This window comes from Ahaetulla prasina, chromosome 4 (genome assembly GCF_028640845.1).
Source record: "Ahaetulla prasina isolate Xishuangbanna chromosome 4, ASM2864084v1, whole genome shotgun sequence".
Lineage (NCBI taxonomy): Eukaryota > Metazoa > Chordata > Lepidosauria > Squamata > Colubridae > Ahaetulla > Ahaetulla prasina.
This window is the reverse complement of record NC_080542.1, coordinates 19,421,974-19,449,555: the sequence shown is the minus strand read 5'-3', so window position 1 is coordinate 19,449,555 and position 27,582 is coordinate 19,421,974. Positions and strand designations below refer to the sequence as shown.

At 40.9% G+C, this 27,582-nt stretch overlaps 2 protein-coding genes across 3 annotated transcripts in view; both read right to left on the bottom strand.

Annotated features, from left to right (window-relative positions):
- BCKDK (branched chain keto acid dehydrogenase kinase) overlaps nt 1-17,993 on the bottom strand; it is a 55,877-nt gene extending 37,884 nt beyond the window's left edge. Inside the window, exons 1-4 of one of the 2 annotated variants that reach the window (XR_009154911.1) lie at nt 17,842-17,993; nt 9,557-9,651; nt 7,074-7,289; nt 4,277-4,345 (exon numbers count right to left, since the gene is read on the bottom strand). Coding sequence is in view for 1 of the 2 variants with exons in the window: in XM_058180994.1 (XP_058036977.1) it covers nt 4,277-4,345; nt 7,074-7,283 (279 nt within the window). In the remaining variant the exon portion in view is untranslated. The remainder of the gene's footprint in view (nt 1-4,276; nt 4,346-7,073; nt 7,290-9,556; nt 9,652-17,841) is intronic. The other variant, XM_058180994.1, reaches the window with a different exon arrangement.
- A 769-nt stretch (nt 17,994-18,762) lies between these two features.
- VKORC1 (vitamin K epoxide reductase complex subunit 1) overlaps nt 18,763-27,582 on the bottom strand; it is an 88,289-nt gene continuing 79,469 nt past the window's right edge. The window contains exons 3-5 of the mRNA XM_058180275.1: nt 25,873-27,313; nt 21,828-21,937; nt 18,763-20,522 (exon numbers count right to left, since the gene is read on the bottom strand). Coding sequence (XP_058036258.1) covers nt 20,296-20,522; nt 21,828-21,937; nt 25,873-26,132 — 597 coding nt within the window. The 5' untranslated portion in view covers nt 26,133-27,313 and the 3' untranslated portion in view covers nt 18,763-20,295. The remainder of the gene's footprint in view (nt 20,523-21,827; nt 21,938-25,872; nt 27,314-27,582) is intronic.

Below are 27,582 nucleotides of genomic sequence, written 5' to 3'. Positions count from 1 at the left end.
CAAAATGAAGAAAATTTGGTTAAACAAATTAGAAATCAAACCCAAGGGCATATAAAGAGATTGTATAATGGATTGATAGAAATAGACTCTGAAAGAGATTTTAATAATGTTGTACCTTGATGAACGTATCTTTTCTTTTATGTACACTGAGAGCATATGCACCAAGACAAATTCCTTGTGTGTCCAATCACACTTGGCCAATAAAATTCTATTCTATTCTAAAGGATTGTATGATAAAATGGGCACAGAATATTCAGGAACCAATAATGTTGGACACATGGAAGAAAATTTGGGTTAGAAATGTTAAATTTACGCAAGCGCAGAATTTCAGGGAAAATTTTTATAAGATGTTTTATAGATGGCATTTAGATCCTAAGAAATTATCATGTATGTATCCAGATATGCAAGCGAAATGTTGGAGATGTAATTGTGATGATGCTACATATTTTCATGCATGGTGGACTTGTAAGAAAATTAAGTCTTTCTGGATAAGAATCTGGTGGATTATGCAAAATGTTTTGAAGAAGAAGATAAAGCTCCTGCTGCAATTTTTCCTTTTGGGAATAACAACAGACTGTACAGTGATTGAGCCGAAATTGATTTTGAACTTAATAACAGCAGCAAGACTGTTAATTGGACAATATTGGAAGAAAAAAGAAGTACCCACAATAAAAGAATGGATATGGAAAGTTTCTAATTTGGCTGAGATGGCTAAAATCTCAGCCTTCTTGAAAGACAGTACTCAAGAAAAATATCTAAATGAATGGAAGAATTGGATTGATTATATTCAAAATAAATATCAGATTAAGAAATTTCAGATTGCCTTTGAATGAAGGATGTTGTTTTTGATTTTAATGGAAGAAGTCAGGTTATGTGAAAGAGAAGGATTATAATTGTGTTAGATTTTAAAAATTTAATGTATGACTGTTTGTTTATTGAACTATACCTTGTGTTTGCTCCGGGAAGTTGGGGGGGAGGGGGGTTTTAGAGGGAGAGGGGAGGGAGGGGGGACGGGGGAGGGGAGGGGAAAAATTTAATTGTTTTTGTAAAACTTTTTCAATTAAAAAAAATTTTTTCTTTGAATAATATTGTTGCATACACTACTGATGGAGCACCATCAATGGTAGGTTGCTATCGTGGATTTGTTGCTTATTTGAAGGAAGAAGTGCCAAATGTTTTATGTATTCATTGTGTGGTGCACAGACAACATCTTGTAGGAAAACATCTAAGTACAAGTTTCCATTCATCATTAACTATAATAATTTGAGCCGTAAAAAAGATCAAATCCAATGCAAAAAATGATAGAATGTTTCGACAGCTTTGCCAGGACAATAATGAAGATTTTATTACGTTACTTTTGCACACAGAAGTTCAGTGGCTGTCAAAGGGTATATCTTTGGCTCGTTTTGTAGCATTATATAATAGTGTCATACAATTTTTTGAAAGTAATAATGAGACCAATCTGTGTCAACAGTTAAAAACAGTAAAGAATGATGCCTTTTATTTGGCAGATATTTTCAAGAGATTTAATGATGTCAATTTGCAGCTTCAAGGAGCTAATATAACTCTTATAGGTTGCCAAAGTATTGGGTCATTATTTATTGACAAACTTGAACTACTTTGATATAATCTATTGAAGAGAGAATTTCATCAGTTTCCTGAATTATCACCTATAAAAGATGATGTAACTCCAGAGGATATTGACAGATTCAGTAGCCACCTCAATGTACTTAAATTGGACATGGAAAAACGATTTGAAGATATTTTGAAATTGAAGGTGTATGACTGGATGAAAAATCCTTTTACCAAAAATATTGAAGAGGCTGATACAACTTGCCAAGAAGAACCGTTAGAAATTAGATATGATGAAGAAAGTAAACATAAATTTGATAGTGATGGATATGAAAACTTATGGCAAAATAAAAAAATGCCTGTCTTATATCCAAATATGTGCAAAATACCTTTCCTTACCTCATATCTTGTGGAATCAGGCTTTAGTGCTGTTAATCATATTATGACTAAAGAAAGAAACCTTCTGAACATTTCCGAAAGAGGAGACTTTCGTTTGTTCCTTAAAAAAATTGAGCCAGGTACTCAGTATTTAGTTTCACAGCCTCAGCCTCAGGATCTCATTAATAATTTAATTAATTAAATGTAATTTCATCAGACTTCATGCTTCTATGTATGCAAAGTATAAATAAAAAGATAGATTTAACTACAGTAAATTGTTTTATAAAGATTTATTCTGCCAATCTTAGCAAAAGTCCAACAAAGTATTTGGTAAGTAATTATTATTATATGCTTTAACTTGCTGTAACTCTGCTTTATAAATTTTATAAAGTAAAGTTACTTCCATACTTTATAAATCACCATTACTGTGAAACTGGTGGGCGGTTAGAAAATTTTACTACTAACAGAGATACAAAAGTGGGCGGTAGGTATAAAAAGCTTGACTATCCCTGCACTAGTATATGAAAATAAGCGCAAACTCCACTCCTTTCTAGTACTGATGATGTTACCTAGCTTGGTAATGAAACATCTGCAAGAAAACCATCAAGCTCAGAGAGCACCAAGGACCCCACAGTTCAAGAGTGAGCTACAAATATTTTCTTCTATTGATAAACACTTTTTGGTTAGAGAGACTCAGAGCCTGCCTTATATGAGATGGCTCCCACTGGTTTTCAGTCTAAATCTTGATATGATTTTATAATATAGAATTATAATGGCTGAGTATTTGATCCTTCATACATCAAAAAAATACAAAGCTAAGGGATAAATGAATAAAAAACAGATTTGGAAAAAAGAAAGGCTCTGGAAAGAAAAAGAGTGAAAGTGTAAGAAAGAAAGAGGAGTAGAAGGAAAACCAAAAAAGAATACTTTCAACTTTTTTTGGTACAGATAAAAGTAAAAATATATCAAACTCTTTCCAAGATTAATATTTGTTTACATTATTTCCATAATCCCATATCTAATCATCAAAGCCCAGATCAACTTTTAATTCAGTTTCTCACAAAAAGTCCAGTAATGGTTCATATCGCTTTAATCACTTTTTGTTAGGAAAACCACAACTGATTTATTTAATTGCACCAAACTCTAAATAAATCAGGAATGGAAACTCCTAAGCTGTAGTGTAGACCCATGCTTCTCAACTTTGGCAATTTTAAGGTGCATGGAGTTCAATTCCAGAATTTCCAAGGCAGCATGAAATTTGCCCATCTTAATCTTGCCAAGACTGAAAAACGCTGATCTACAGATAGGGATTTTTTCATTTCTCTTTTACTGGTTCTTTCTTACTTATGAGCAATCATAATGCAAAATCTTCACTTCCACCCCATTCCAGACCAATGATAATGCAAAATCCTGATTTCCACCCCATTCCAGATCAATGATAATGCAAAATCCTCACTCCTGCCACATCCCATTCCCTGACTAACCTGCCTTCTAGCTCTGTTCTCCAGTGTGTGGGGCAACAAAAGACCATGTGACTTCCAGTTTGAAAAAAAGTTCAGTCAGACTTTTCAACTTCTGGGGGTGGGAGGGGGGAAAGAAGAAAGAACTTCGTGAAGTTGGAAAGTCTGACTGAACTTTTTTTAACACTGGTGGTCACATGGTCTTCTTTTGGGCTGCAGGGGAGTGACAGCCTCCTAGCTGATCGGCGCTGCAGGCTCATTCACACTTTCACAGCTTCCCAGCTGATCAGTGCGCCTCCCATCAGGCCCCTGCAACTTCCCCATGCTGAATGGCAACCCCAGGGGGCATGGACAGGGCGGGGCCAGCCAGTGGTGGGATTTGTCAGTTTGCCGAACTAAGCAGTATCTTAACATCCAGTTCGCCTGAATGCCCACCACTGGTGTCACCTGAAAAAAAGCATGTTTTTATTCTAGACATATAACAGAATCATATGATGCACCTTTTCTAGGTCACACCTATTAGGTGTACACTCTTGGATCCAGCCTCCCGAAAGATACTTCCTGCTCTTAAAGAGTTAGCATACAAACCAAGATTTCTCAATGTGTAGAACAGCCCCTGAGGCAGCAATAAACCCAGGGGTGGGATTCAAGTAATTTAACAACCGGTTCTCTGCCCCCAATGATTTCTTCCAACAACCAGTTTACCAAACTACACAGAAAATTAACAACCGGTTCTCCCGAAGTGGTGCAAACTGGCTGAATTCCACCACTGAATAAACCCCATAATTCCAAGCAGGGAAGGGAAAAAATGAAAAGCAGATTTCGATATTTGGGAAGTAACATCATGGAGGTAATCTCACACCTACCAAAAGGTGGCTGCCATCCTGAGAACGTCCAGAATACAACATGGTGGTAGGTGTCAACCTCACAGAAGGCTGCAAAGAGAACAGAAAGCATGTTCACAAAACCTCTAGAGGCTCCCAGAGTGCCAGTAAGCACAGCGTCCTATAACAAAAAAAAAAATCATTATTGCCTGCCCAGGATTCTCCAAATGTGGCCTCTTTAAGACCTATGAACTTCAACTCCCAGAATTCCCTAGCCAGCATGGCTGGCTGAGAAATTCTAGGTATTATCCACAAATCTTAAAGTTGCCAGGATTGGAGACCCCTGCTGTAGTTCTCAAATCCATGATGCCCTCCAAAGTTTTGTTGGTGATCCTCTTCGTAACATGCAGAATTAGAAATCATTCCATGAGGGTATGTTAAGATGGACTGCCGCCTGGTTTTTGTTATTTTTTTAACATTTAAAAACACATGATAGTATTTTATAGTTTTTAAAACTATTTTATATGTGTTTTAAATCTTGATTGGTAGCTGCCCAGAGCTGGCTGAAAGATTGGCAGCTATATAAATGTTTTAAATAAATAAACAATAAAATTTCCAGACACAAACTAAACCCAGTTATAATGGCCAGCAACTCCTTATTTGTGCAGCCCGGTTTCTGTCATGCAGTAGATCAGTGCCTGTCCAGAGACCGGGGGTTGAGGACCCCTGCATGAGAGCAGTTTTTCAACTTTGGCAACTTTAAGTTGCATGGTCCCACAATAAAGAGAGACGGAAAATGGTGTTTTTTTTTTCTTTTCCCATTTAGTCTGCTTTTCCCTCTTTTCTTTTTCCTTCTGTACTGTCCCTTTATTTTCGTTTTTCTTTGTGTTTCTTATTTCTGATAAACTAACATGGTTTGTAACATCGAGATGTAGTTGCTGGTTGCCGATTGCAAGTGGGCTGGGGAATTCTGGGAGTTGAAGTGCTCACATCTTCAAGCTGCCAAGGTTGAGGAATACTGTGCTGAGGGAATTATTTCAACCAGGAATGAGCAAATTAGGATCCAAAGACTTTGTGTCTGCGGCATTCAAAGCACACTGGCTGTCTTCCCAGGAAATGAAATAACAGAGAAACTCTGCTAAGTCTAACTCCACCCAAACTCCTCGCCATGAACACCGAAAGGGCATTAACTATGCCAAAACTAACAAATCTGTAGCCAACTAGGTCAGGCACCCTTCAGGAATGTAACATGCCTGCTCGGACCTGTCCTTTTATTTCAGTCCTGGGGTTAAATATGCTCCTGCCGTCAGGGTGCTCGACCTAGTCCTGGTCCTGTCTCAAGGCCGAGGTTTTATCGGAAGGTGGTGGAGAAACAGGAATGGCTGTCCCGTCCGGTTATGTCTGATCTATGCTTCATCGGGTTATGTCTGAGCTATGAACGGGGACTTGGCTGCAATATCTATCCTCAGTCCTCTTTTGAAGGACTTTAATATCCCTTCGCCTACAGGCCACGCTCTCCTTGTATCTGGGAGGGAGGCTTTGTAAGCTCCCTGTTGGACAAGGCCTCTGTCCTTTCAGTGGTGGCCAGGTGAAGGACGTTCTCCGTTACGGCCTTCACTGCCCCATTCGCAAATAACCTCAGAGCTAAATCACTAATGGCCGATGAACTCAAGGGCTGTGACCTTGAAAAATGGAATTAGCTTCTTGCATAAGGGTGGGCAACTATGACAACTTCACGACCTGTGGACTTCAATTCCCAGAATTTCACGAGTTGTAAAGTTGCCCATCTTTCATCTCTTCAGATGTTTTTCTATCTGTCAGCAACCAAGTTGCTATCTTGACTTTGGTTCATTTCATCTTAGAAAGAAATGTTTAAGTCCTTCGTTATAGCTTGGGCTTTGTTAGGTTGCAACCTTTTTACCTCTAATGTAGGTAATCCTCAATTTATGAGCAGCAGTTTAGCGACATTCGATAATTTGAAATTATGACGGACCACCTTGTAGCCAGGTTCTGAAGTTCCAATGGCTGCCCCTCCCACTGTGGGCGCTTGGCAACCAGTCCACATTTATGCATTTTTGGTGTCACATGGCCACAATTCACATTTTTGCCAAAAAGCAACATTTACTTTTGGTTTTCGGCAAAAACAGCCTATAAACAATGGATTCACTTAACAACCGCTGCAAAAAAAAAAAAAAGATTGTAAAAATGCATCCATTCACGTGGTGACCCGGCTTATGACTGACAAGCCCAAATGGGCAGGCTCCATTATGGTTGTAAGTCGAGGAGCACCTGAACGTCTATTATAAGTCGTCCTCGACTTCCAACACTTCATTTAGTGATCGTTCAAAGTTACAACAGGCCTGAAGAAAGTGACTGTTGACCATTTTTCACACTTATGACCATTGCAGCATCCCCATGGACACGTGGTTTACATTTGGATGCTTGACAACTGTTCATATTTATGACAGTTGCAATGTCCCGGGGTCATGTAATCACCTTTGGTGACCTTCTGACCAGCAAAATCAATGGAGAAGCCGGATTCACTTAACAACAGCATTACTAATTTAAGAACTGTGGTGATTCACTTAGCAAATGTGGCAAGAAAAGTCATAAAATGGGGCAAAACTCACTTAACAAATTTCTTGCTTTGCAACATAAATTTTGGGCTCAATTGTGGCTGCAAGTTAAGGACTACTTATATATTGAGCCACTGTACTCTATGTATTGTACTCTAATCTTATAATTTCACTCTTTTGTTGTTATTTTATTGTATATTATGACATCCCTATGTTATGACCTGGAGTCAAAACAATAAACGTAACTATTTATTTACACTCACCTTTTCAGCGGCTGCATCAATGGCAGATTGATTGTAGAAAGAGGTGACCGTCTTGGATCGCTCCCTGGCCAGCTCGTGATGCTGATCGATAGCTGAAGATGAACCATATCGGAGTCCAGGGAGAAGGAAGGGGAGCACGCAAGGGGCCTGGCTCCCTGCTGGTCCCAGCTCTATCCGCAGCAGTGTTTTCCACATAATTCTCTTTACCATAGACGCCTGAAGAGAGAAAAAAATGTGCTAACTCACTTCAGAAGTCCTTCTTGTATCAAACTGACCCCTGAGTCCTGGCCAACTTCTGGATCAGCTGCTATCAAATTACCAACTATGAAAGCATAACACCACCACCACTTCTCTCTTGCAAATCCGGGGGGGGGGGAGTTAGGACCATGAACTTCCCATCTTTGTAGTTTTGTCAGCCTCCTCTACAGGGCAGGTCAAAGCAGGCAACGTGGCAGCCATGGCATTGAGATGGAAGCCTTGACCTGTTGTACGAGCGATGGCACACATAGAAAAGTGACAATCATGATGCAGTGATTGCAACCTACTCTGTTTTGACTCCCTTCCCCGCCAACATGTCACTGCCCAGCCTTGTGGAATTCATTGTATCCCCATACAAAGATGGCTCCCTCCTTGTTAGCACTGAGAAGAGAAAGTCCAGTTGCCTCTTGAAAAAGCACCTTTGGGACAACCATGACCTAGATGACTGAGAATCTCCATAGATATTGAGATATTGAGAAGAGAAATGATAACAGTCCTTTTGGATTGTTGTTGGTATTTTTCTCCTAAATGGTAATGAGGAAGGATCCATTTTCATAGGGTGCGTGCGTGTGTGTGCAATGTATTCCATAAGGCTGGGCAGTGATATGTTGGTGTCAAAACAGGCAGAACAGCAGCCATGGTTTTCAGATCTTCATCTGTTGGGAATAACAACAAGAAGCCATGTTGCGTTACTGGCTGTGTTTTATTGTGCTTGTGCCTATTGTTCTAATGGTCCTGTGATTGTTTTACCTCCGTAAGCTGCCTGGAATTATTTAACCGTGATGGCAGAGGAACGGTGCATAATAACAAGAAACAAACAGAAGCAGTCGTGACCAATTGAATATTTCTGTGCCGTTGCTATTGTTTGCTTTCCTTTATTGAACCTTTAGCCTGACCAAAAAAATTGTGATCTGAACACAAGGTGTCCCAGAGGACAAATTAAAGGTGCGGTTTAAGTGCAGCACAAACAGAAAAATCTATATAGGGCAGCATAACCAAACACAGCTTGATAAACAAACATCAGACTTAATGATGTACAAAATATATCCCTGAGGACGCTCTTTTGGGCATACCTCATGGGGGGGGGGGAACCAGATTAAAGATAGTCCTCGATTTACAATCCCAGTTTAGCTCAAAATTTCTGTTGGTAAGCAAGACAGTTGAGTTTTTCCTCATTTTATGATCTTCCTTGCCATAGTTGTTAAGTGAATCACTGCAGTTATTAACACTGTTAAGTGAATCTGGCTTCCTCATTGACTTTGCTTGTCAGAAAATCGCAAAAGGGGATCACATGGCACACACACACACACACACACACACACACACAGACACTGCAACCATCATAAATGTGAAGCAATGGTCAAGCGTCCCAATTTTAATCACGTGACCATGGGGGGATGGCGAAATGGTCATAAGCATGAAAAATGCTCATAAGTCACTTTTTTTCAGTGCTGTCGAAACTTCGAAAGGTCACTAAATGAATGATTGTAAGTCGAGGACTATCTGTACTTTGTTTCCATTTTTTAAAAGTTCCCTTGAAATGGAAGCCTAATGTTTCCAGTTCAGGACATTAAGTCAGGAACAACTTCTGAGCAGCTGGGTAATAACTGCACAGTAGACATTTCATGAGTAAAAATTCAGCAGGCTCCTTAAACAAGGAAGGAAACTAAGATAGTTGCTAAACTGGGTCTGAAGATAGATTCAGGCAGAACGACTGGATTCACACCTCTGTTTATTTATTAAGTTTAATATTCCATCTGTCCTCTAAGAACTGAAGGCTACATCTAGGGGAAACCTTCGTTTCATCCCCACAACACAACCTTGAGAAGTCAGTTGACCGAAAGAACAGGACTGGCCCAAAGTCACCTGGTCAACTTGGGTCTCCTCCCCATTCTCAATCCATCATCTTCACCGCTCCAGCTCCTGGATTGAGACAGGGATTGGTCTAAAGTCACCCAGGGAACTTGAACATCTAAGATTCTGATTCAAATTTGGGACTCACCAATGCCTTAATCCAGTATTTGCCACCTTTGGCAACTTCTAGCTGTGCGGACTTCAACTCCCAGAATTCTTCTCAGTGGCTATGCTGGCTATGGAATTCTGGAATTTAAAGTCCACATGCCTAGAAAATGCCACGACTGTGAAACCTCGCTTTAATCACCAGGTTATCCCTTCAAGTGTAACAAAATCCCACTTCAGCCTTCCTTGGCCTCTGCAGTACTTACTCTTAAGATGAGAAGTCACACAGATCTCTCCGTGGAGGCTTCCGTTTTTCCCACGTCTGGTCGCTGTCCCCTTTGGCAGGGCCTTTGTGCATTCCCTAAATGTGACAAGAGATGACCCAATTCACTCATCTAAAGCATGACTAGGGACGCGGTTTCTTAGTGGCTAAGACGCTGAGCTTGTCGATCGAAAAGTTGACAGTTCAGTGGTTCAAATCCCTAGTGCTGCCATGTAATGGGGTGAGCTCCCATTACTTGTCCCAGCTTCTGCCAACCTAGCAGTTCGAAAGCACGTAAAAAATGCAAGTAGAAAAAATAGGGATCAACTTTGGTGGGAAGATAACAGCGTTCCATGTGCCTTTGGCGTTTAGTCATGCTGGCCGCATGACCACGGAGACGTCTCTAGACAGCGCTGGCTCTTCAGCTTTGAAATGGAGATGAGCACCGCCCCCTAGAGTCGGGAACAACTAGCACATATTTGCGAGGGGAACCTTACCTTTACCTTTTTAAAGCATGACTGCTTTATTCCTTGATAGCTGAACTAGCAATCTTAAAAATATGGATGGATGCTATTGAAAAACACTCTACTTGGAGTACCTTTGTAAGGTGGTTGATGTATACATGCAAACTGTGAGCATCTGAGAGGAGATCCAGCACACTAAAAAGATGTAATGTCTGCAGTGCACACTGATGACGTTACCTAGTTTAGCAATGAAACGTCTGCAAAAAAACCACCAAGCTCAGAGAACACCAAGGACTCCACAATGTCTTTTTCGTCTTAAATGAGAGGAAGGAAAAGAGGCAAAAACCTCTTCCTACACCTAGAAAATTGTTTTTCTTCCTCTATTTTTTTAAAAAAGATATTGCATCCTCTCAGTATACTAGATCTTGCCCAATTGTCTCATAGCAAAAGCCACGTAGAACAGCAAAACGCTCCAAAACTTTCTGAGTAATAACTTGGCACAGTTCTTAAATTAGTCAAAAACTGCCTGTCATTCAAAGTCTAAAGTTGCAAATTTCCTCCGAAAGATATTAAAACAGCTTTCACAGCACAATTACCCTCCCTTCAAACCGTGCAATACAACAATCTCAGGAACTGGATAGTTTTACCAGCTTCAAGACTGAATTTGTTTAACAGAGCATAATGGGGGGGAAATGAAAGCAAGTCTCCACCCAAAGCCAACAGAAATTGAAAAGAATTATTCTCCTCAAATAGACTATATTATTGCCTGCCAACTTCCTTGTTCTACAATGATTGGTACCCTCTGTTTCTATCAGGGAAGGACAGAAAGAAAAGGAAAATCCATTTACTGATTCAAATTTTATATATTCTAAAGGATTTGTTTATATGGATAGTCCTTGACTTATGACAACATTTGAGCCCCAAATTTTTGGGACTGAGTGAGACAGTCGTGAGTTTTGCCTCATTTTACAACCTTTTCTTGCCACAATTGTTAAGTGAATCATTGCAGTTGTTAAGCGAATCTGGCTTCCTTGTTGATTTTGCTTGTCAGAAGGTTGCAAAAGTGAGATCACGTGACCCTAGAACATTGCAATCATCATAAAGATGAGTCAATTGCCAAGCTTCTGAATTTTGATCCCCTGGCCAGAGGGGACGCTGCACCAGTTGTTAAGTATGAAAACCAGTCATAAGTCACTTTTTCCAGTGCTGTTGTAACTTCAAACGGTCACTAAATGAACTGTTGTAAGTCAAAGACTACCTATACAGTAAGGCATTCTTAAATGTAATAACCAAGAAATATTTAAGAGGCCTGTAGAAATAATTTCACTGGAGGAAAAAAACCCTGTGTATTACAACAGCTGGCGTTGTTTGTAATATCTCTTCTAGAGATATTACACACCCACTTTTTTTCTATATTTGGGTCCCTTCCTCTTATTTCTCTTGCTCTGGACCCTCCCTTCTTCAGACTAGGGAAACGCTCAAGAATACTCCCCCTTTGTTAATTACTAAATTACATTTTCCCTCCCCACACACCTATCATAAAATACAAGGTGGGTTATGGGACATTAGTATTCATGTTTACTTCCTTATTTTACAATCTTTTCCACTTCAAAATATGTGGAATTCAACTCCCAGAATCCCCCAGCCAGCATTTCCTGAAGCAGCCAAGGTTGAAAAATACTGTTCTATTTGACCTGTTATCAAAAATAGGAAATATGTGGTAGACATGCCCAGAAGACAAAAATTATTGGGAGAAAATAAAGGACTGGTTAGAAGGAATGACCCAACAACAAACTGACTCAAAACCAGAGCTGTTCTTATTGGGGATTCTACCAGAGAAAATATCATGTAATAACAGCAGCAAGAATTGTTTTTGCACAAAATTGGAAAGCAGAGAAAATACCCCTGGAAGGAGAAATTATTAGAAAATTTTTAGATTGTGCAGAAATGAATAAATTAACCTTGATGATTAGAGAAAGAAAGGATTCAGAATATTTTAAGATATGGGATAAATTCTACCATTGGTTAGAAAAAAGGTTTAGTAAGAAAATGGTATAATTAGAACAGTGTATTTGTGGAAAAATGGTAATAGTTTAAATTGAAGTGAAGAAAGAAAAAACAACAAAAAGTTGGAGCCATGAAGAAAACACTGAGAAGTCACACGGAAGGAATGACTGAAGTACTAAATGTTTGTTTATAAAATAAAAAACTTTAATTAAAAAAAGGAAATTTCAATTATTTCTAGAATTTTCTATCTTCTGCTCCACTCTCTTCTCAGCATGAGGAGAAACATTAAAAATCGTTTCCTGGTCTATAAGATTTACGCCTGCTTGGGACAAAAAAGCATTTACGTTCTTTTTTTCATTTGGGTAGATTACTTTGTGCACTTCCAACTATGTGTTCTTTCACTAATCAGCCACCCAAAACAAATATATATTTTCTTTTCTTGCCTTCTCTGCCCCCAAAGCAGATCTTTGCGTTCTGATCAGTGCTAGAGACTCAGTAGTTACTTCTCAAAATCTATGCAAAAGTTATGGCTGGTGTGTCCCAATGCAGACTTAAATTTGTTTTGCACCCAGCAAAGAATAAATTATTCAAATACAGGCACTCTTTAACATATAACCACAATTGAGGCCAAAATTTCCATTGCTAAGCAAGACAAGTAGTTAAGTAAGGTTTGCCCCATTTTACGACTTTTCTTGCCACAGCCATTAAGTGAATCACCCCAGTTGTTAAGTTAGTAACATTGGTTATTAAGTGAATCTGGCTTTCCCATTGCTGTCAGAAGGTCACGAAAGGGGATCACATGACCCTGGGACACTGCAACCGTCATAATACATGCCAGTTGTCATACATCTGGATTTTGACCACGTGATCACGGGATGCCACAACTGTTGTAAGCGTGAAAAACGGTCATAAGTCACTTTTTTCAGTGCCATTGTAACTTCAATTGGTCATTAAACAAATGGTTGCAAGCCAAGGACTACCTGTTTACTGTATCTCCATTTAAGCTTCCATCTTAAAACTGCTGAAGACTCCGGAGTAAAACTTTAACACACTTATTCACCTGCTTTGTGTAGTACTGATCGATCTGTATCTGTATCTTTCCTCCAGAGCAAAAAAAAAAGAAGAATTTTGCATTCATGCTCAGACATATTCATTCTTTGCCGCGACTTCTACAGGCCTTCAATAAAAATTTCTTAGGTACCATTTTATAACAAAATAGTAATATTGTGACAGTAACATCACTGGAACCCACGGTATTCTTCTCTCAGTCCAGGGGATGCTAGTAATTTTCTTCTATCCTTTGAATAAATCTGCAAGGTGGCTTGGGCTGAGAGAGAAAGAGAGAAGCTGATCCCCAAATATTCTCTTGCAATTTGGGGATGTTTTGTAATGAACCAACATAATTTTCCAGACAACCTTATAGGATGACTGCCTTCCTTTTGATAGGCGGAAGTCTAATCTAATCTTGTTTTAGGATCACACAGACATGATGGCTCCTCCATACAAAGTAAATCCCTGAAGGTGCAAACAAAGCATGGTAGGGAATGAATTCCAGGTTTGCCTTCCACCTTGATGTCCTCAGTAAAAGAAAACAAAAAGGAAAAAAGTCCAGCAAGGAAGCCCCCATTTGAATGTCTACAGCAGAGGTGTCAAACGGGCCAGGTCTGCCCCAAAGGGTGCTTAGATCTGGCCCACGGGGCTCCCCTGGAAACAATGAAGGACTGGCCCGTGGTGCCTCTGTCAGCAAAAACGGAGTTTGGGAGGGCCACAGGCAGCCCTCCTGAGCTCCGTTTTCGCAGGCCTCTAGAGGGTTGCAGGAGGCCGGCATGGCTGAAAACAGAACTCGGGAATTTCCACTGGCAGAGTGCTCAGGCTACCACATGCGCAAACACGAGTGACGCCGAGCTGGCCACATCCTCCCTGGCCACGCCCCCTCCCCAAGGTCAAACACAATCCTGATGCGGCTCTCAATGAAATTGAGTTTGACACCTAGTCTACAGTGAGACACTCTGGTGAGAATCTAGACCAGAGTGAAGGGCAGAAGGAATAACCCTGAGGAACAGGAGGAAGAGCCACAACCAAGACAACAGTCAGATAAAGGAAATCTGAGTTTGAGCCAGAACTGTAACCTGAGAAAGCATCTTTGCAAGACCTTGCCTAGTTCTCATCAAGATAAAAGGAGGGAGGGGAGAAGCGTATTCAGACTTGCAAGGTTCTGTTGCTGCAGCCTTATAAATAATAATAATAGTACAGTATTAGCATTCCTAACTTTGGTTTCTTAGTTTGGTGTACTGTGATGGAGAACTGATGGCATATCAGATGTTCTTGAACAGTTACCCCTCATGACCAGTAATCAATCAGAAACAATGGGAGCTGATGCCTAATAGACAAGACCCAACAGAGCTTTAGAGAAGGGCAAGCAAAGAGGTGGAAAGTGAACCAGCATTATTAGTTCTTTCCAAATTTGGAAGGACAATAAACCCTAAAGCAATGTTTATCAACCTTGGTAGCTTGAAGATGTGTGAACTTCAACGCCACATAGCTGGCTGGGGAATTCTGGGGGTTGAAGTCTACACACCTTCAGCTGTCAAGGTTGAGAACACACTGCCCTAAGAACTTTTGAAAAACAGGACATTCACAGTTAATGTTAGGTGGTCAAATAGTGGCCCACAACTCTATCCCAAACTAGCCAAAAGGCTGAGAAATTAAAGCAACAGGAAACCAGGATACCTGGCTTGAGGTGCAGAAGGAAATCTTATGGCTTGGTGACCCTGGAAGCCACAACTCAAAGCAGAAGCTCAGGAGTGGCAAATGCACCTACCTCTTCTCCAGGTCTGGCAGATTTCCCTTCCCCACAGATCCATTAAGTCCCCCCCCCCAGGTAATTCCATACAACCATTCTGACTGGCCCCTCTCCACAACCTTCATGTTCTCGGCAATGCCTGTACATATAAGACAGCTGAGCTCTGCCTGTGACTTTGGCCTCATTTCACCCCAAGCAGCTGAAACCTGCAGGGAGGGGTAAGGCTACAGGACTAGAAAGGCGTCAGGCAAACAGGCTTATGAAATCCCGGAGCGCCGGTAAAGTTTTTGGAATCTGGAAATGATTATGGCGGCAACTGTCTTGTCAGCTGATGCCCGGGGAATCTGCAAGCTTGTTAGGGACTGCAGTCAATCAGCAGGAAGCCATTAAAATGTGGACTAGGCAGCAACATGGGGAGAAAAAAAAACCAGAAGGTATTACTCAAGAATCTGCCAGCTCATTTTTAGTGGTGACTTTTAAGCACAGCACTTACATGAAACTTATGACACTAAGCGTGCTTTCTTGCAAATGAATTTCAGGGACTTGCTTCTGGTAAGTTGTTCAACACTCTGGATCTCTTTTTTTCACTCTTTTATCTTCAGTTCATACTGGCTGGACTCACACATCAAGGGTGATGAAGCAAAAAGTTGATTTATGTGGTTTGGATTAAGTAGTATGTGTAAATCCAGCCGATTATGGCTTTTTCAACAACCAGGGTAAAACAACCAATAATGTGGCATGATATCTGAATTTACTCTTTGTTTTACTGAGAAAAGTTTATTTACCTTTTCTAAATAACATGTTGTTCTTCCTCCTTGCATTTGCCCCAAATTTCTATCTTACATTTATAATTTATTTTGGGGCAGGAGTGTTGCTGTAAGATCTACTCTAGCATTTCTGTGTTCCAGATTCCTGCTTCCTATAAGGACCAACAAGAGGTTTATGATTATCAGAAAAAGGAAAGTGCTTTTTCTCCACTCCCTAAATTCTTGAACTTGGCTAGTTTCCTTGAAAATGTCTCAACAGGAAGTGTGCCTAATTCCAAAGAATTCAGGAATTAAGATTGTTGTAACAGAAAGGTTAACAGGCCACTGCTTCCAGAATAGTTCAAGAAGCCATCTGTTTCTAGGATAGTAAATATTTAACTAGAAATTACTTTGAAACCCTCAGAAAAATTTAGCCTATTAAACTATTATCTCTTTTGTTAATTTTTCTCATTTTACAATTGATAGTCACAAGGACAAAATTCTAGTAAAGAGACTAGAGGACCCAACACTGTTCTTCCCATGGTCAAAACCATGGCTAATATGACAGCAATCAAAGGCACATTGTCACATGTATTAATCACAGGATTTCAGCATATTCTATTAAGGAATCTAAGTGTAGTGTTTTTCAACCCTGACGAATTTAAGCAGTGCAGACTTCAACTCCCAGAATTCCCCAGCCAGTAGGGGGAAATTCCTCCTGCAGCCTGCAGGAAGGCTGGCCATGGAATTCTGGGAATTGAAGTCCACACATCTTAAAAGTTGCCAGGGTTGAGAAACATTGTCATAAAACATTAACAGATCGTTCCCAGAAACACATTATATAATGCAAGTCCCAAATTTCACAAGCTTTGCCTTCTCCTTGAACTAAAGGTCTCCTTTGATGCTCATTACCTGAGATATTTGGCAGTGCTGGGCAACATGTTTTTCAGAGTAATTTAGCTGCCATAATTCATCATTCAGAATACCTGCTAATCAAGCTTCAGGGCTAGTTTTTAGTCTGAAATCTACTGCAATGTCATCTCATCGTTTCTTCATAGTCTGAATGCCAAGCCAAGTAACTTGAAAATGTGGCTGATATATTCCAATGTTTATATCTTGACTTTCAGAAGCGATTTAAGGCAGCAAACAACATATTTTATTATGAAAATTCATTGCCAGTATCAGCCCACAGATCTCAAATCAAAACCTTCCAAGGTTTGATATAATCATGTGTACATTTGCTTTTTAGTCTGTCAGGTAATTCTATATGTAATATATAATATATATAACTATTAGCACCACATGGGGAGGACTAATTGAGGGGTTTTTTCCCCCAGTCTTTACTCTTTATTATTACTTTATATTATATTGTTTGCATTTTTTGGAACAGCTGCCACATCCCCAGAAGTGGGGGATCATCACCCCTTTCTTGCCATGTCTAGCTGTTTACATTTCCAGGTTAAAGTTTTAGTAAGGGAAAATGAACAAGGTAGGATGTCTTGGAGGGCAGCTCAAAGAGATCTAATACCCGAAGGGGACCAGGTGACTTCTGCCAATCACCACTCTTGTCATTCTGGTCCTGGTTTAACCTAATGGATTAAACCAATGCAAACACTTTCAGAGTTGTTCCTATAAACCTCTGGATTCCTAGACGCCAGAGAACTACCGGTGCCATCAACATGGGCGAGACCAAAATTTCCTGCCCTTCTCTCCCACATCCCAATCTCTGCCCCAAGGAGCCTACTGTTTGAATGTTATTCATTGGAAGCAACTAAGGAAGCAGAAATATATATTTTTTTTTAAAAAAAGGAGAATCACCATCCATTCTCTGCTCCAGATGTTTCACTTTGGGCCCTGCAGTGGTTGCTAGCAAGGTTTTGTTTTGTTGTTTTTTGCTTTTACACACAAAAAAATTGTGTTCCAACTTCCTTCCTACCCCATATCCTTTTCATAACCCACGATTATTCTTAAAACCCTCTTTTCTTTAAGGCTGCAACGCGCCCACTCGGGTCTTTTTCCAGGGTGGGCACCTGGAGCCCTGAATCCTCTCTCCCACCCACTCTGCCAAACCCATCAAGCGGTTTCCTGGGGCCGAAAGGCGAACCCCAATTCCGCCCCAGCGCCTGCATCCCCCCCTCTCCCCACCCGTAATAAACACCAGGAACCTGCCTCCTACCTTCCGTGCTGGGGCAACAAGAAAGCAGGGTCTAAAGCCTCCCCCCCGTCTGCGCAAGCACAATGGTATGTTCCTTATTAAATGACATCTTACCGCCAAGCCGAAACGCCGCCGCAGTTTCCACACTTCGGGAGCGGACTAAACCAGCTGCTTTTTTTCTTAGGAGAAAAAGGGGGAACTGATGGCAGGCGGTTTTTTTTTTTTGACGGAGATAAAGCAATGCCGCATGGGAAATGCAGTCCAGCAAATGCGCTTCCACGAAGCTGGACAGGAGCTCTGGGAAATACGAATCCCAGAAAGCCTCGCGCGACAAATGGGAGGAGCCTGACGGGAAATGTGGTATTAAAGACCATCAGATAACTCTTTGTAACGTAGGCAAAAGATGATTGTGTGAATAATAAAACAAGCGTTTATTTCAATAACTCGTAACTCGCCGTGAAATGCATCAACTTTCAAAAGCGGTAGAAATATATATATATATATCTGTCTATCCAGGGGCATCCCCAGTCCCTGGAAAAAGCGTGTTGCAGATTAAAAAAAATACAGGATTAATCTCTACATTTTTCTTTGCATTACAATGCTGATGCAAAGAAGCACTTAAGACGTAATTGTCTTTGAGATTTCTGAATAGTACTCAGAATTGAAAATAGAAATAATCACCAAGTCTTTCCCCCCCATCTTTTACATGTTTCTGATTCTGCTTTCATTATCATTCCAAGATTTCTTTTTCCTTGAACAGCTATTTTTAGCATAATCAATTTATGCAAATATTCTTCACTCTTAAAAAAAGTTCTATTTATAAATCAAGACGTCTCTAGGAGAAATTTAAAAAATATATCAGTAGAACTATTTTTTTTTAAAAAAAATGAAAAGTGGAATTTTAGAAGGTATTACTTTTCCTTTATGTGAAAGAAAATAGTCAAAAGATACTGATGTAACTTGAAAACAGGGTTGGCTTTTACATAAGCATATACTTCATGATCATACAAGTCTTAACTGAGTCAATTAGAGACAGAAAGCCAATCTGAATTTTTGTCTTTGTCCTCTTTATTTTTGGGATAAAACATTACAAAGAGTTAAATTCAGAGCTGGTTGTATTAATAGAAAAACAGCGTCCCCTGCTGCTAGCTGAGAGAACAATTCCTCCATTGTTTCAAATCTCCATTATTTCATCTAAAAAACGTATGGGAAGAAATGTTGCTTGTTACAAACATAATTCTAATGTACAAAAAGGGAACCTGCATGGTCCCTTCTGACCAACTTTCTTTTCTTGCCACAGGAATGAGAAGCTAGAAACCGATTCCATTAAAACAAAATGAAATATTAGCCCGATGGCTGGCAAATATATTTTGTTATACATAGAAATGGCTCAGGAACTTTTGGTGCCCAATACAGAAAATCAAAATCAGTGTTTAAAATAATTGTTATCCAAACTACCCTTGTAAAATTTAAGTCTAACATGTTAGCTATATTTTAAGTGGCTGAATATGTCGTAATTCAATTTTTGTAAATTCACAACTGAAGAACAATGCTCTTGGATTTATTTTTGCTACCAACAAAATGTATTTGTAACTCAGAGTTGATATGAAGGATCCTTGGTGCTCTCTGAGCTTGGTTTTTTCTTGCAGACATTCCGTTACCCAACTAGGTAACATCATCAGTATTTAAAGGACTGATGGTATTACCTAATTGGATCTAGACCAGTCTCCGTTTTAATTTATCTACAATGTGTAGTGTTTTATTTCTAATAAAAATAATTATCTGCAACTTGCTATTCTTTTTCCGTAGCTATGCATCACTATCTCCTATTTGGGAAACACTGTTTCGGTTTGCCAAATGATATGGTGGAACACCAAGCAAAAGAAATTAATGATGGGAAAAGTAAACCAGGCCTGATTATCAGTGTGAAATGGTGTTAATTTAAGCAGCCACTGCTCAATGGAGAGTCACTTTTAATATCATAGTCCAAAATCTTTAAAAGTTTATATTAAGCATGGCATCTCTGAAAGATGGATGCCAACAGCATGAAAATGGCAATTATAACTGGTGAGAAGACCCTTCTTCTTTTTACATGCATGTGATATGTGCCATGCATATGAAAAAAAGAGCAGGTAACAATGACTTGGTTGCCCATATTATGTTGATGCTATCTACCCCTGTATTAAACCTCCCACTACACCTTAATCCACTTATAAAGTGGATCATAGAATCCGTAAGTCTAAAGTTATGAAGGATAACCTGTAATTGTACAAAACGAGCATACATAAAACAATTTAAAAGAGCTAAGGAAAAATGCCATTTAAAAAATTGTTAAAATCAAAACAGCTTAATTTTGGTTTGCACCGTGCAAGGTAGCTTCCATTTTAATTCTGGGTAATAGAAATCAGGTTATGATTTCTGAGATGTTTGAAGTCTGAAAGATGATGGGAGACATGCTGAAGAACAACTCCTAGGCAAAGAAGATGAAGGTGGTGTCTATAAACTGTCTACTTGGTCATCTTCAAATACAAGGTCCAGGGATTGTGCAGGCTCAAAAGAACATGGTGTTCAGTGCCTCTTGGCTTTTGTCTTCAGTGGGGGTGGACGGTTGAGGTAGCCCAGGAGTTTGTAGTTTATAAACAGGAGGGCAAAGTTGAGGATGTAGGTGCTGATGCAAATGACACAGAAGTCGTGGAGCACATAAAAAAGGATGTAGGCCAAGTAGAGAGATCCAGCAATGGAGACAAACGAAGAGCCCAGAAGAGCGATGGCCGCCAGGTTGTGGTGAAAGAAACCTAAGAGGACGAACCAGGATTAACTTCTCTTCAGCAATTTGACAGAAATGCTTCTATTGGTCAAGAGTTAATAGTAAATACATGAATTGATCAAGGAGCTCACACACTAGAGAGAAGTGCTTTTTAATCTGAGCAACTTTAAGACACACAAACTTCAATTCCCACAATTCCCCCCTGCAGGAAGAATTCCCCCCCTCCGCCCCCTCTGGCTGGGGAATTCTGGGAGCTGAAGTCTGCACATCTTAAAGTTTTCAGGGTTCAAAAAGAGTGTTAAAAGTTGCTCAGACTGAAAAACACTGCACTAGAGAAAGTGGCTTGGCTCAAAGGTTTGTGTGATCATGGTTCAGGACTTAGCATGGTTGTGTGAACTTACTTCGTGCTTGATCAAACTATGGTTAAGGAACATGTGGGTGGGGTTTATTGTAACATGTAAACCCATCGTACATCTGTTTCTCACCTCCTTTTCCTATGCTAACTATGGCGCGCCAATCCCCACCTATCCCCATAAAATCACTCCCCCTGAAAAATCACTCCCTGTTCTTTTTCTTTGGTGTCCCCATGGTACAACTCTTGTGCAACCACTGTGTCATATCTCTTACCTAAAGCACATGTCCTGCAAAAAAAATAAAAAATAAAGATTTTTCCTTTTTTACATTTCTGCAGACTTGGAACTTTATCCAGTATTTATCATCTTTCATTTGTTTCCCACCCTTCCTATTCCAAATCCTCTTCTATTGAGGTTCATGATACAAGCAAGAGTAATACAGGCAGTCCTTAACTTACATCTCCAATGTTTTTGCCAAAAACTGGCATTTATTCCAGTTTCTGGCAAAACAACAACAACAACCCTATTGGCTAAAATTGATTCTCTTAACCACCCCGACAAAGGAGGTTATAAAATTAGTCACATGGTGATCTATTTAATGACTAGCATGACTTACAACTGTAGTTCAATTATGGTCATAAGTTGAGGACTACCTGTATTATAAATATTTGAGCAAGCCTGAAGATAAATCAGCCAACTGGTTTCTTCCACTAAAGAAGATAATAAATTAATGCTGGCTAGTAAGCCATGTGAAGAAACTGCACTAGCTAAACCTGCTTGGATGACCATTTGTGATGGCAACCTAGCTCACAAACCCACCCACCCCACAATGTAAGCCATTCTAAGCTCTGAGAGAAAAAACAAGATATACATCTAACCAATAATGACAGAATTGTGAGGCAATCTGGATCTAAAGAGGACAAAAGGATGGTCCTCTCTCCGTCATGCTTTCTCTTGCACATTCTGTGCCTCTTACTCACCCAGAAGTATCTGCAAAATATAGAAAATAATCCCAAAAATGCTGTTTGGCTGATTGAAGAGGCTGTGAGGTCCCAGAAGGTCTGCCACCAAGCCAAAACCACGACCCCACCTGGAAGAAATAATGCTGGGTAATGACTACAGCGGCAATAAGCAGAGGTTGGGACTTGGAATGCCAAGCAATCTCAGCCTGAAGCTAGATGGAGAAATTGAAAAATAACACAGTCCTGAAAGAGATGCATTCAACAATTTTTGTGTGAAATACTTGACAGAAGAGAAATTGGGCTTTGAAGCAACAGGAGAAAAAGAGTACGAGTAGTCTTTGAGTTATGATTGTGACTGGGACCAGAAATTCTGTTGTTAAGCAAGATGGTTGTTAGGTGGGTCATGCCTGATTCTATGATTGTTTTTGCTATGGCTGTAAAGTGAATCATTGTAGTTATTAAGTATCATGCAGTCATTAAGCAAATCTGCTTCCCTCATTGATGTTGCATGTTGGAAGCTGGGCAAGAAGATTGTAAATGGTGATTACATGATCCTGGGACGTTGCCACCATCCTAAATACATGCTGCTCACCAAGCGCCTGGATTTTGATCACTTGAGCTTGGAGAGGCTAAAGACAGTTGTTAAGTGTGTAAAGAATCAGGAGCACACACAATACATGGGGCCTCTGTGGCTCAGACTGCTAATGCAGTCTGTTATTAACAGCAGCTGCCTGCAATTACTGCAGGTTCTAGTCCCACTAGGCCCAAGGTTGACTCAGCCTTCCATCCTTTATAAGGGAGGTAAAATGAGGACCCAGATTGTTGGGGTCAATAAGTTGACTTTGTATATAAATATACAAATAGAATGAAGACTATTGCTAACATAGTGTAAGCCGCCCTGAGTCTTTGGAGAAGGGCGGGATATAAATGTAAATTAAAAAAAAATACATTCTTGTTAAACTGACATATAGCTTATGTCTGTATACAAGCATCTAATCAACTAACAGTCGGCACTAAATTGGTGCTAGGTAAGACTTAATGGAATTTAAGGAGGGTGGGACTTGGGTTGTTTGTGGGAACGTCTGTGGGAACAAAACCTCCAGGCTAATTCCTCTCTTGACTCTGCCCTCAGTTTCTGCCTTGTACCGGTTGTAAGTCAGTTTTTCTAGGGCGATTGTAACTTTGAACAGTCACTAAACAAATGGTTGAGAGTCAAGAATTGTATTGATGCTTCTCAACTTTGTCATGGGAAAAGATTTCTGAGAATACCATGGACAGGCAAGAAAACAAGCAGACTGCCTCACTGAACAAACCAGCCCAGCTTTCTCACTCAAGGCACAAATGATCAGGCTGTCTTAACGCATTGGCCTGATGGGCATTTGCCCGTGGGCCCCACGAGGATAGGGGCCCCATACTAATCTGTGTATGTTAACCTTTCCATGCGCCTTGTATCATATAAAAACAGCAACTGTATGGCTTACTGAGTATTATTGTGTTTTTCAAGCCTCCTGTATTGTTCAAATGTTTATCATGTTGATTAATTGTTGCTGCACAGCATGTTTTTAATGTTTCAACACCGATTTTATGGGAAATGCCAATAAAATAAATATGTTTAATTTTAAATATATGTTTAAATTTACATTTTTATTCCTGTGAGTAGTTGTTGTAGGGGCTCCAGTACAGTGCTTTGCCTGGGATCCATAATGCTGTTAAGAGAGTTCTGCAAATGACCATGTTTAAACAAGCTTACTTTGGACAAATTACAGAAAGATGGTGAATGCTTGAATGGGGTGAAGGTATGACTCTGCCCCTCCCTTGCCTCATATTTTATTTTGTTTTACAGGCTGATCAACTCCCACGATTCTAAAAAACGTATAACAAAAACCCAACTTATTAAATGAAAAATTAAACAATGAACCAGAAGATCGAAGTATGAAAACCAAAAACACAGTAAAAATAAAAAGGGGGCTTCCCAGTCCCTCTGACCCCAAGGCCTGGGAGTTTTCTATAATTTCCAGAATGCCATCAGGCTGGAAGCTCCATAAACTGCTGTTGGGAAATTGGTCTAGAGGGCAGGAACTGCCCACAGCCTAGGCCCATTTCCTGGGTCAAAAAAATGACATTATTTAATTGGCAAGCCCCAAAGCTCACTCGACCTGCTGAACTGATCCAGAGAAGCAGAGATAACTAAAGAAAAACAGTCCCATAGGTCAGGGATCTCCAACCTTGGCAACTTTAAGCCTGGTGGACTTCAACTCCCACAATTCCACAGCCAAGCTATGTCCTCCAGGCTTAAAGTTGCCAAGGTTTAGTTAACCAGGCCCTTTGCTACGCAAAGGCTTTAAACCAGCACCATGTATTGCATCCAGAAATCAACTGGCAATCAGTGCAGCTCATGCAATATTTGCAAAACGATAAGAAACTCTGCCAACTCCTTTTCAGATCTTTTCTCTCTTGGCCTCCAGAAGACACTCATCTCTCACTGGGAATTGAGAGGCAAAGTCATCCAAAAATCAATCAAGTCTTCTTCAGTGGTACTGGAAGATAGGAGTTCACATCACAGCTCAAATGCTGGTTCTGATGGGAAAGACTGTCTCTCTTCCCCCTTCTCCCCAAATTTCTTGGGAATTATATTGCAGCCAGAGACCAAAATGACAAGGGCATTTCAGCTAAATTGTGGAGAAGCGAGTCCTGGGCCAGGAGCCACAGATTTACTTACAAACACAACGTGGATGAAGAGACAAAACAGGGGAAATAGGAACCACAATATCAAATAGTTTGGTTCTATTCCAGCCTCGGATAAAACTAGCTTTCTCCATAATTAACTTTTTCTGAACAGAAGGGCTGTCCTTTTCATTTGCATAGAGAATTTTTATTTATTTGCATCTTGCTTTTATTTTTACAAATGATTAAAAAATACAAATTCTCCCTTGCAGCTGATAACAGAACATTATCCCAGGGAGAATGAAACCTAAACATTGGGTAATTCTGAATCTTTTTTTCTGTACAGGTAATTCTTTGCTCAGGAGTACAATTGAGCTCAAAATTTTTGATACCAAGCAGGTCAGTTGCTACACGAGTTATGCACTATTTTACATCCCTTTTTTACCCACAGTTGTTAGACAAATCTTAAGTGAACCATACAGGCATTAAACAAATCTTCCCCCACTGACTTTGCTTGTTGGAAGCTGGCTGGGAAAGTTATAAACAGTGATCACATGACCCAGGACAATACAACTGTCCTAATAAATACATTTATGTCCACAAATTGTGATCACACAACCACAGGGATGCTGCAACGGTCGTAAGTGTGAAAACTGGTCATAAATAACTTTTTTTCAGTGCTTTTGTAACCTTAAACGGCCAATAAAGTAATGGTTGTAAGTCAAAAGCTATCTGTAGTGAAAGAAGACCGAAAGCCCAGATCACAAGAGACATTAGGCAGCTCTATAATATCAAATGTGCTGGGATGGCATTTTGATCCTGTTCTTGGTAAACCTACAATGGGGAACCGCTGCGCTGCCAGTTTCCCCAACAGCAGAACCCCACTGGCTTTTCCTGGGCTAAGACAAGGCCAGGTTCATGCAGTACACGAGCAGGAGGCCATCAGAGGACCCGAGGGCTGCAGGCTCCATTGGGAGGGCAGAAAAACTCCTTAAAGGAAGCAAAAGACCAGCCACTTCCGGATTTTTGCTAGGAAAATTACAGGATGTCCAAAACCCAAGCTCGGCTCTGAAAGCGTCCTGGCCCTAACCACCTCCCAGGCGCGCAGGAATATTGCAACATCCAGACTCTTTGAATTCCTGCAGATCCTGGATCTCCTGGTGGTCTCCTGTCCGGAATAAACGTCTCAACCTGGAAATGGGAGAAACCTAGAGGGAAGTCCTCGGGTTTTCTGCGCGCTTCCTCAATACGAACCCTCCTCGGAGACCCGCAGCCCCCCCGCACCCCAGCCCCTTCCACTTAAAGGAACCCGAGCTTAGGAGATGCAAGCTTAGAGGGCGGAGAAGCCTTGGGATCCGCTGGATCGGAGCTGGTGCGGGTGGGGTGGGGCACCACCGACCTGGAGGTAAAGACCCGGGAGCAGCTGATGTCGGCGCTGATGTCGCACATAGCCCGGTAGGCGGCGTCGCGCTCCTTGGATGTCTCCACGTGCCACGCGTAAATAGAGAGCGCCAGCCCCGCCGCGCAGAGCAGCACCCGGGCTGCGCGCTCCCACCTGGGCACCGTCATCCTGCCGTCGGCCACGAGGCGAGGACACTGACCGCTGGAGCCAATGCTGCTTCTTCCAGCCTGGCCCTGGGACACTAGGCCGTTTCCCATTGGCCGGCCTGCGGGCGTTCGAACAGGCACCCCAGCCAATCAGAGAGTGGAGGTGGAAAAGGAGCAAGGCATGCTGGGGGCTGTAGTCTTCTGGCATTCTCTAAATAGGGGCCTTCCTTCTGAGCATCTCAGGTTGGCAGAGGATTAGGAATGATGATAGACTAGGTCTAGGACAGGGGTCTCCAATCTTGGCAACTTTTAAGACAAGTCAAGGTTGGAGAGCCCTGGTCTAGGAGAATGTGCCACCTGGGCTCTTAAAAGGCAAGGGCTTGCTTGAGTCCGGCGAAACTCCGGCAATCCTATGGATATGCCTTGATTAGAGCAATAATACGGAAACAATACAGAAATTGCCCTTTAGGGATTTTTTTTCCATATTAAGACTACAGTGCAGCCCTGATGTTTTCACGCAACAGCTGTTTTAACCAGATGCCAACTTGTTTAGCAATTCTAAGAGGACTGGTATACTGGGGCTTTGATGTGATAGATATCTCTTCCCACAACTTTGTAGATGGAGTCTCCAGGTCATGGTTGTCTCAAAGGTGTTTTTTTCAGGAGGCAACTGGATTTTTTTGTTTTTTCTTTCAGGACATTTTGCTCCTCATCCAGGAGGCTTCTTCAGCTCTGACAGGATAGTACAGAATGGAAGGATTTATATTCCTTGCAGAGAGCTGGTCATTTGCATCCTTTTAGAGCAGGAGTGTCAAACTTGCATCATCATGGCAGCGTCCTGTGACATATCAGGACTTTTTTCCCCTTCACTAAACCATGGGCATGGCCAGCATGTGATGCATCTGGGCCACGGGCCACGAGTTTGACAGCCCTGTTTTAGAGGGTCCTTAAAGCACTTGGAGGTTTATCTGTGTCCTCAGGGTCACCCAAGTAGTGTTCCTGGTTCCTTTAGTCTGCAATTTTTCTTTGGCAATCCATTCTACTCCCATGCCATTCAAAGGGTGTTCATTCCAAATTGTATAGATAAAAGTCTGTAGAGATTCTCAGTCATCCAGGTCATGTTTTTTTTCAGGAGGCAACTGGACCTGTTTTTTCTTTGAAGACATTTGTAGGTGAAGGCAAAAATGCTAAGGGTTTTCTGTCTCTGCTGCTGGCCAGTAGTCATCCAGATTCTTTGTGGCCCAGATCAGAAAGCTGACTGGTTGCTGCCATTGGGCTGTGGAGTTGTGTGGCTAGAAAGAAAACAACTACATGTTATTATTTATTTAATTTGGTGTGAACGGCCCTGCATTTTGGCTACCCCAAAAGAGGGGTTTGCAGTTAGGTGCCCAAACAGGTCAGCAAAACCCAGGTACACTGATTGGGAGGGGGTGGGAGGAGGGAAGAAAAATACCAGTAGATTATTACGTGCTCTGCAGTTTACCCTAAAGCTTATACATTACATTATCTTAGAACTGATGGAGAGTCATATTCAAATGTTTATTTCTCTAAAACTTTATTT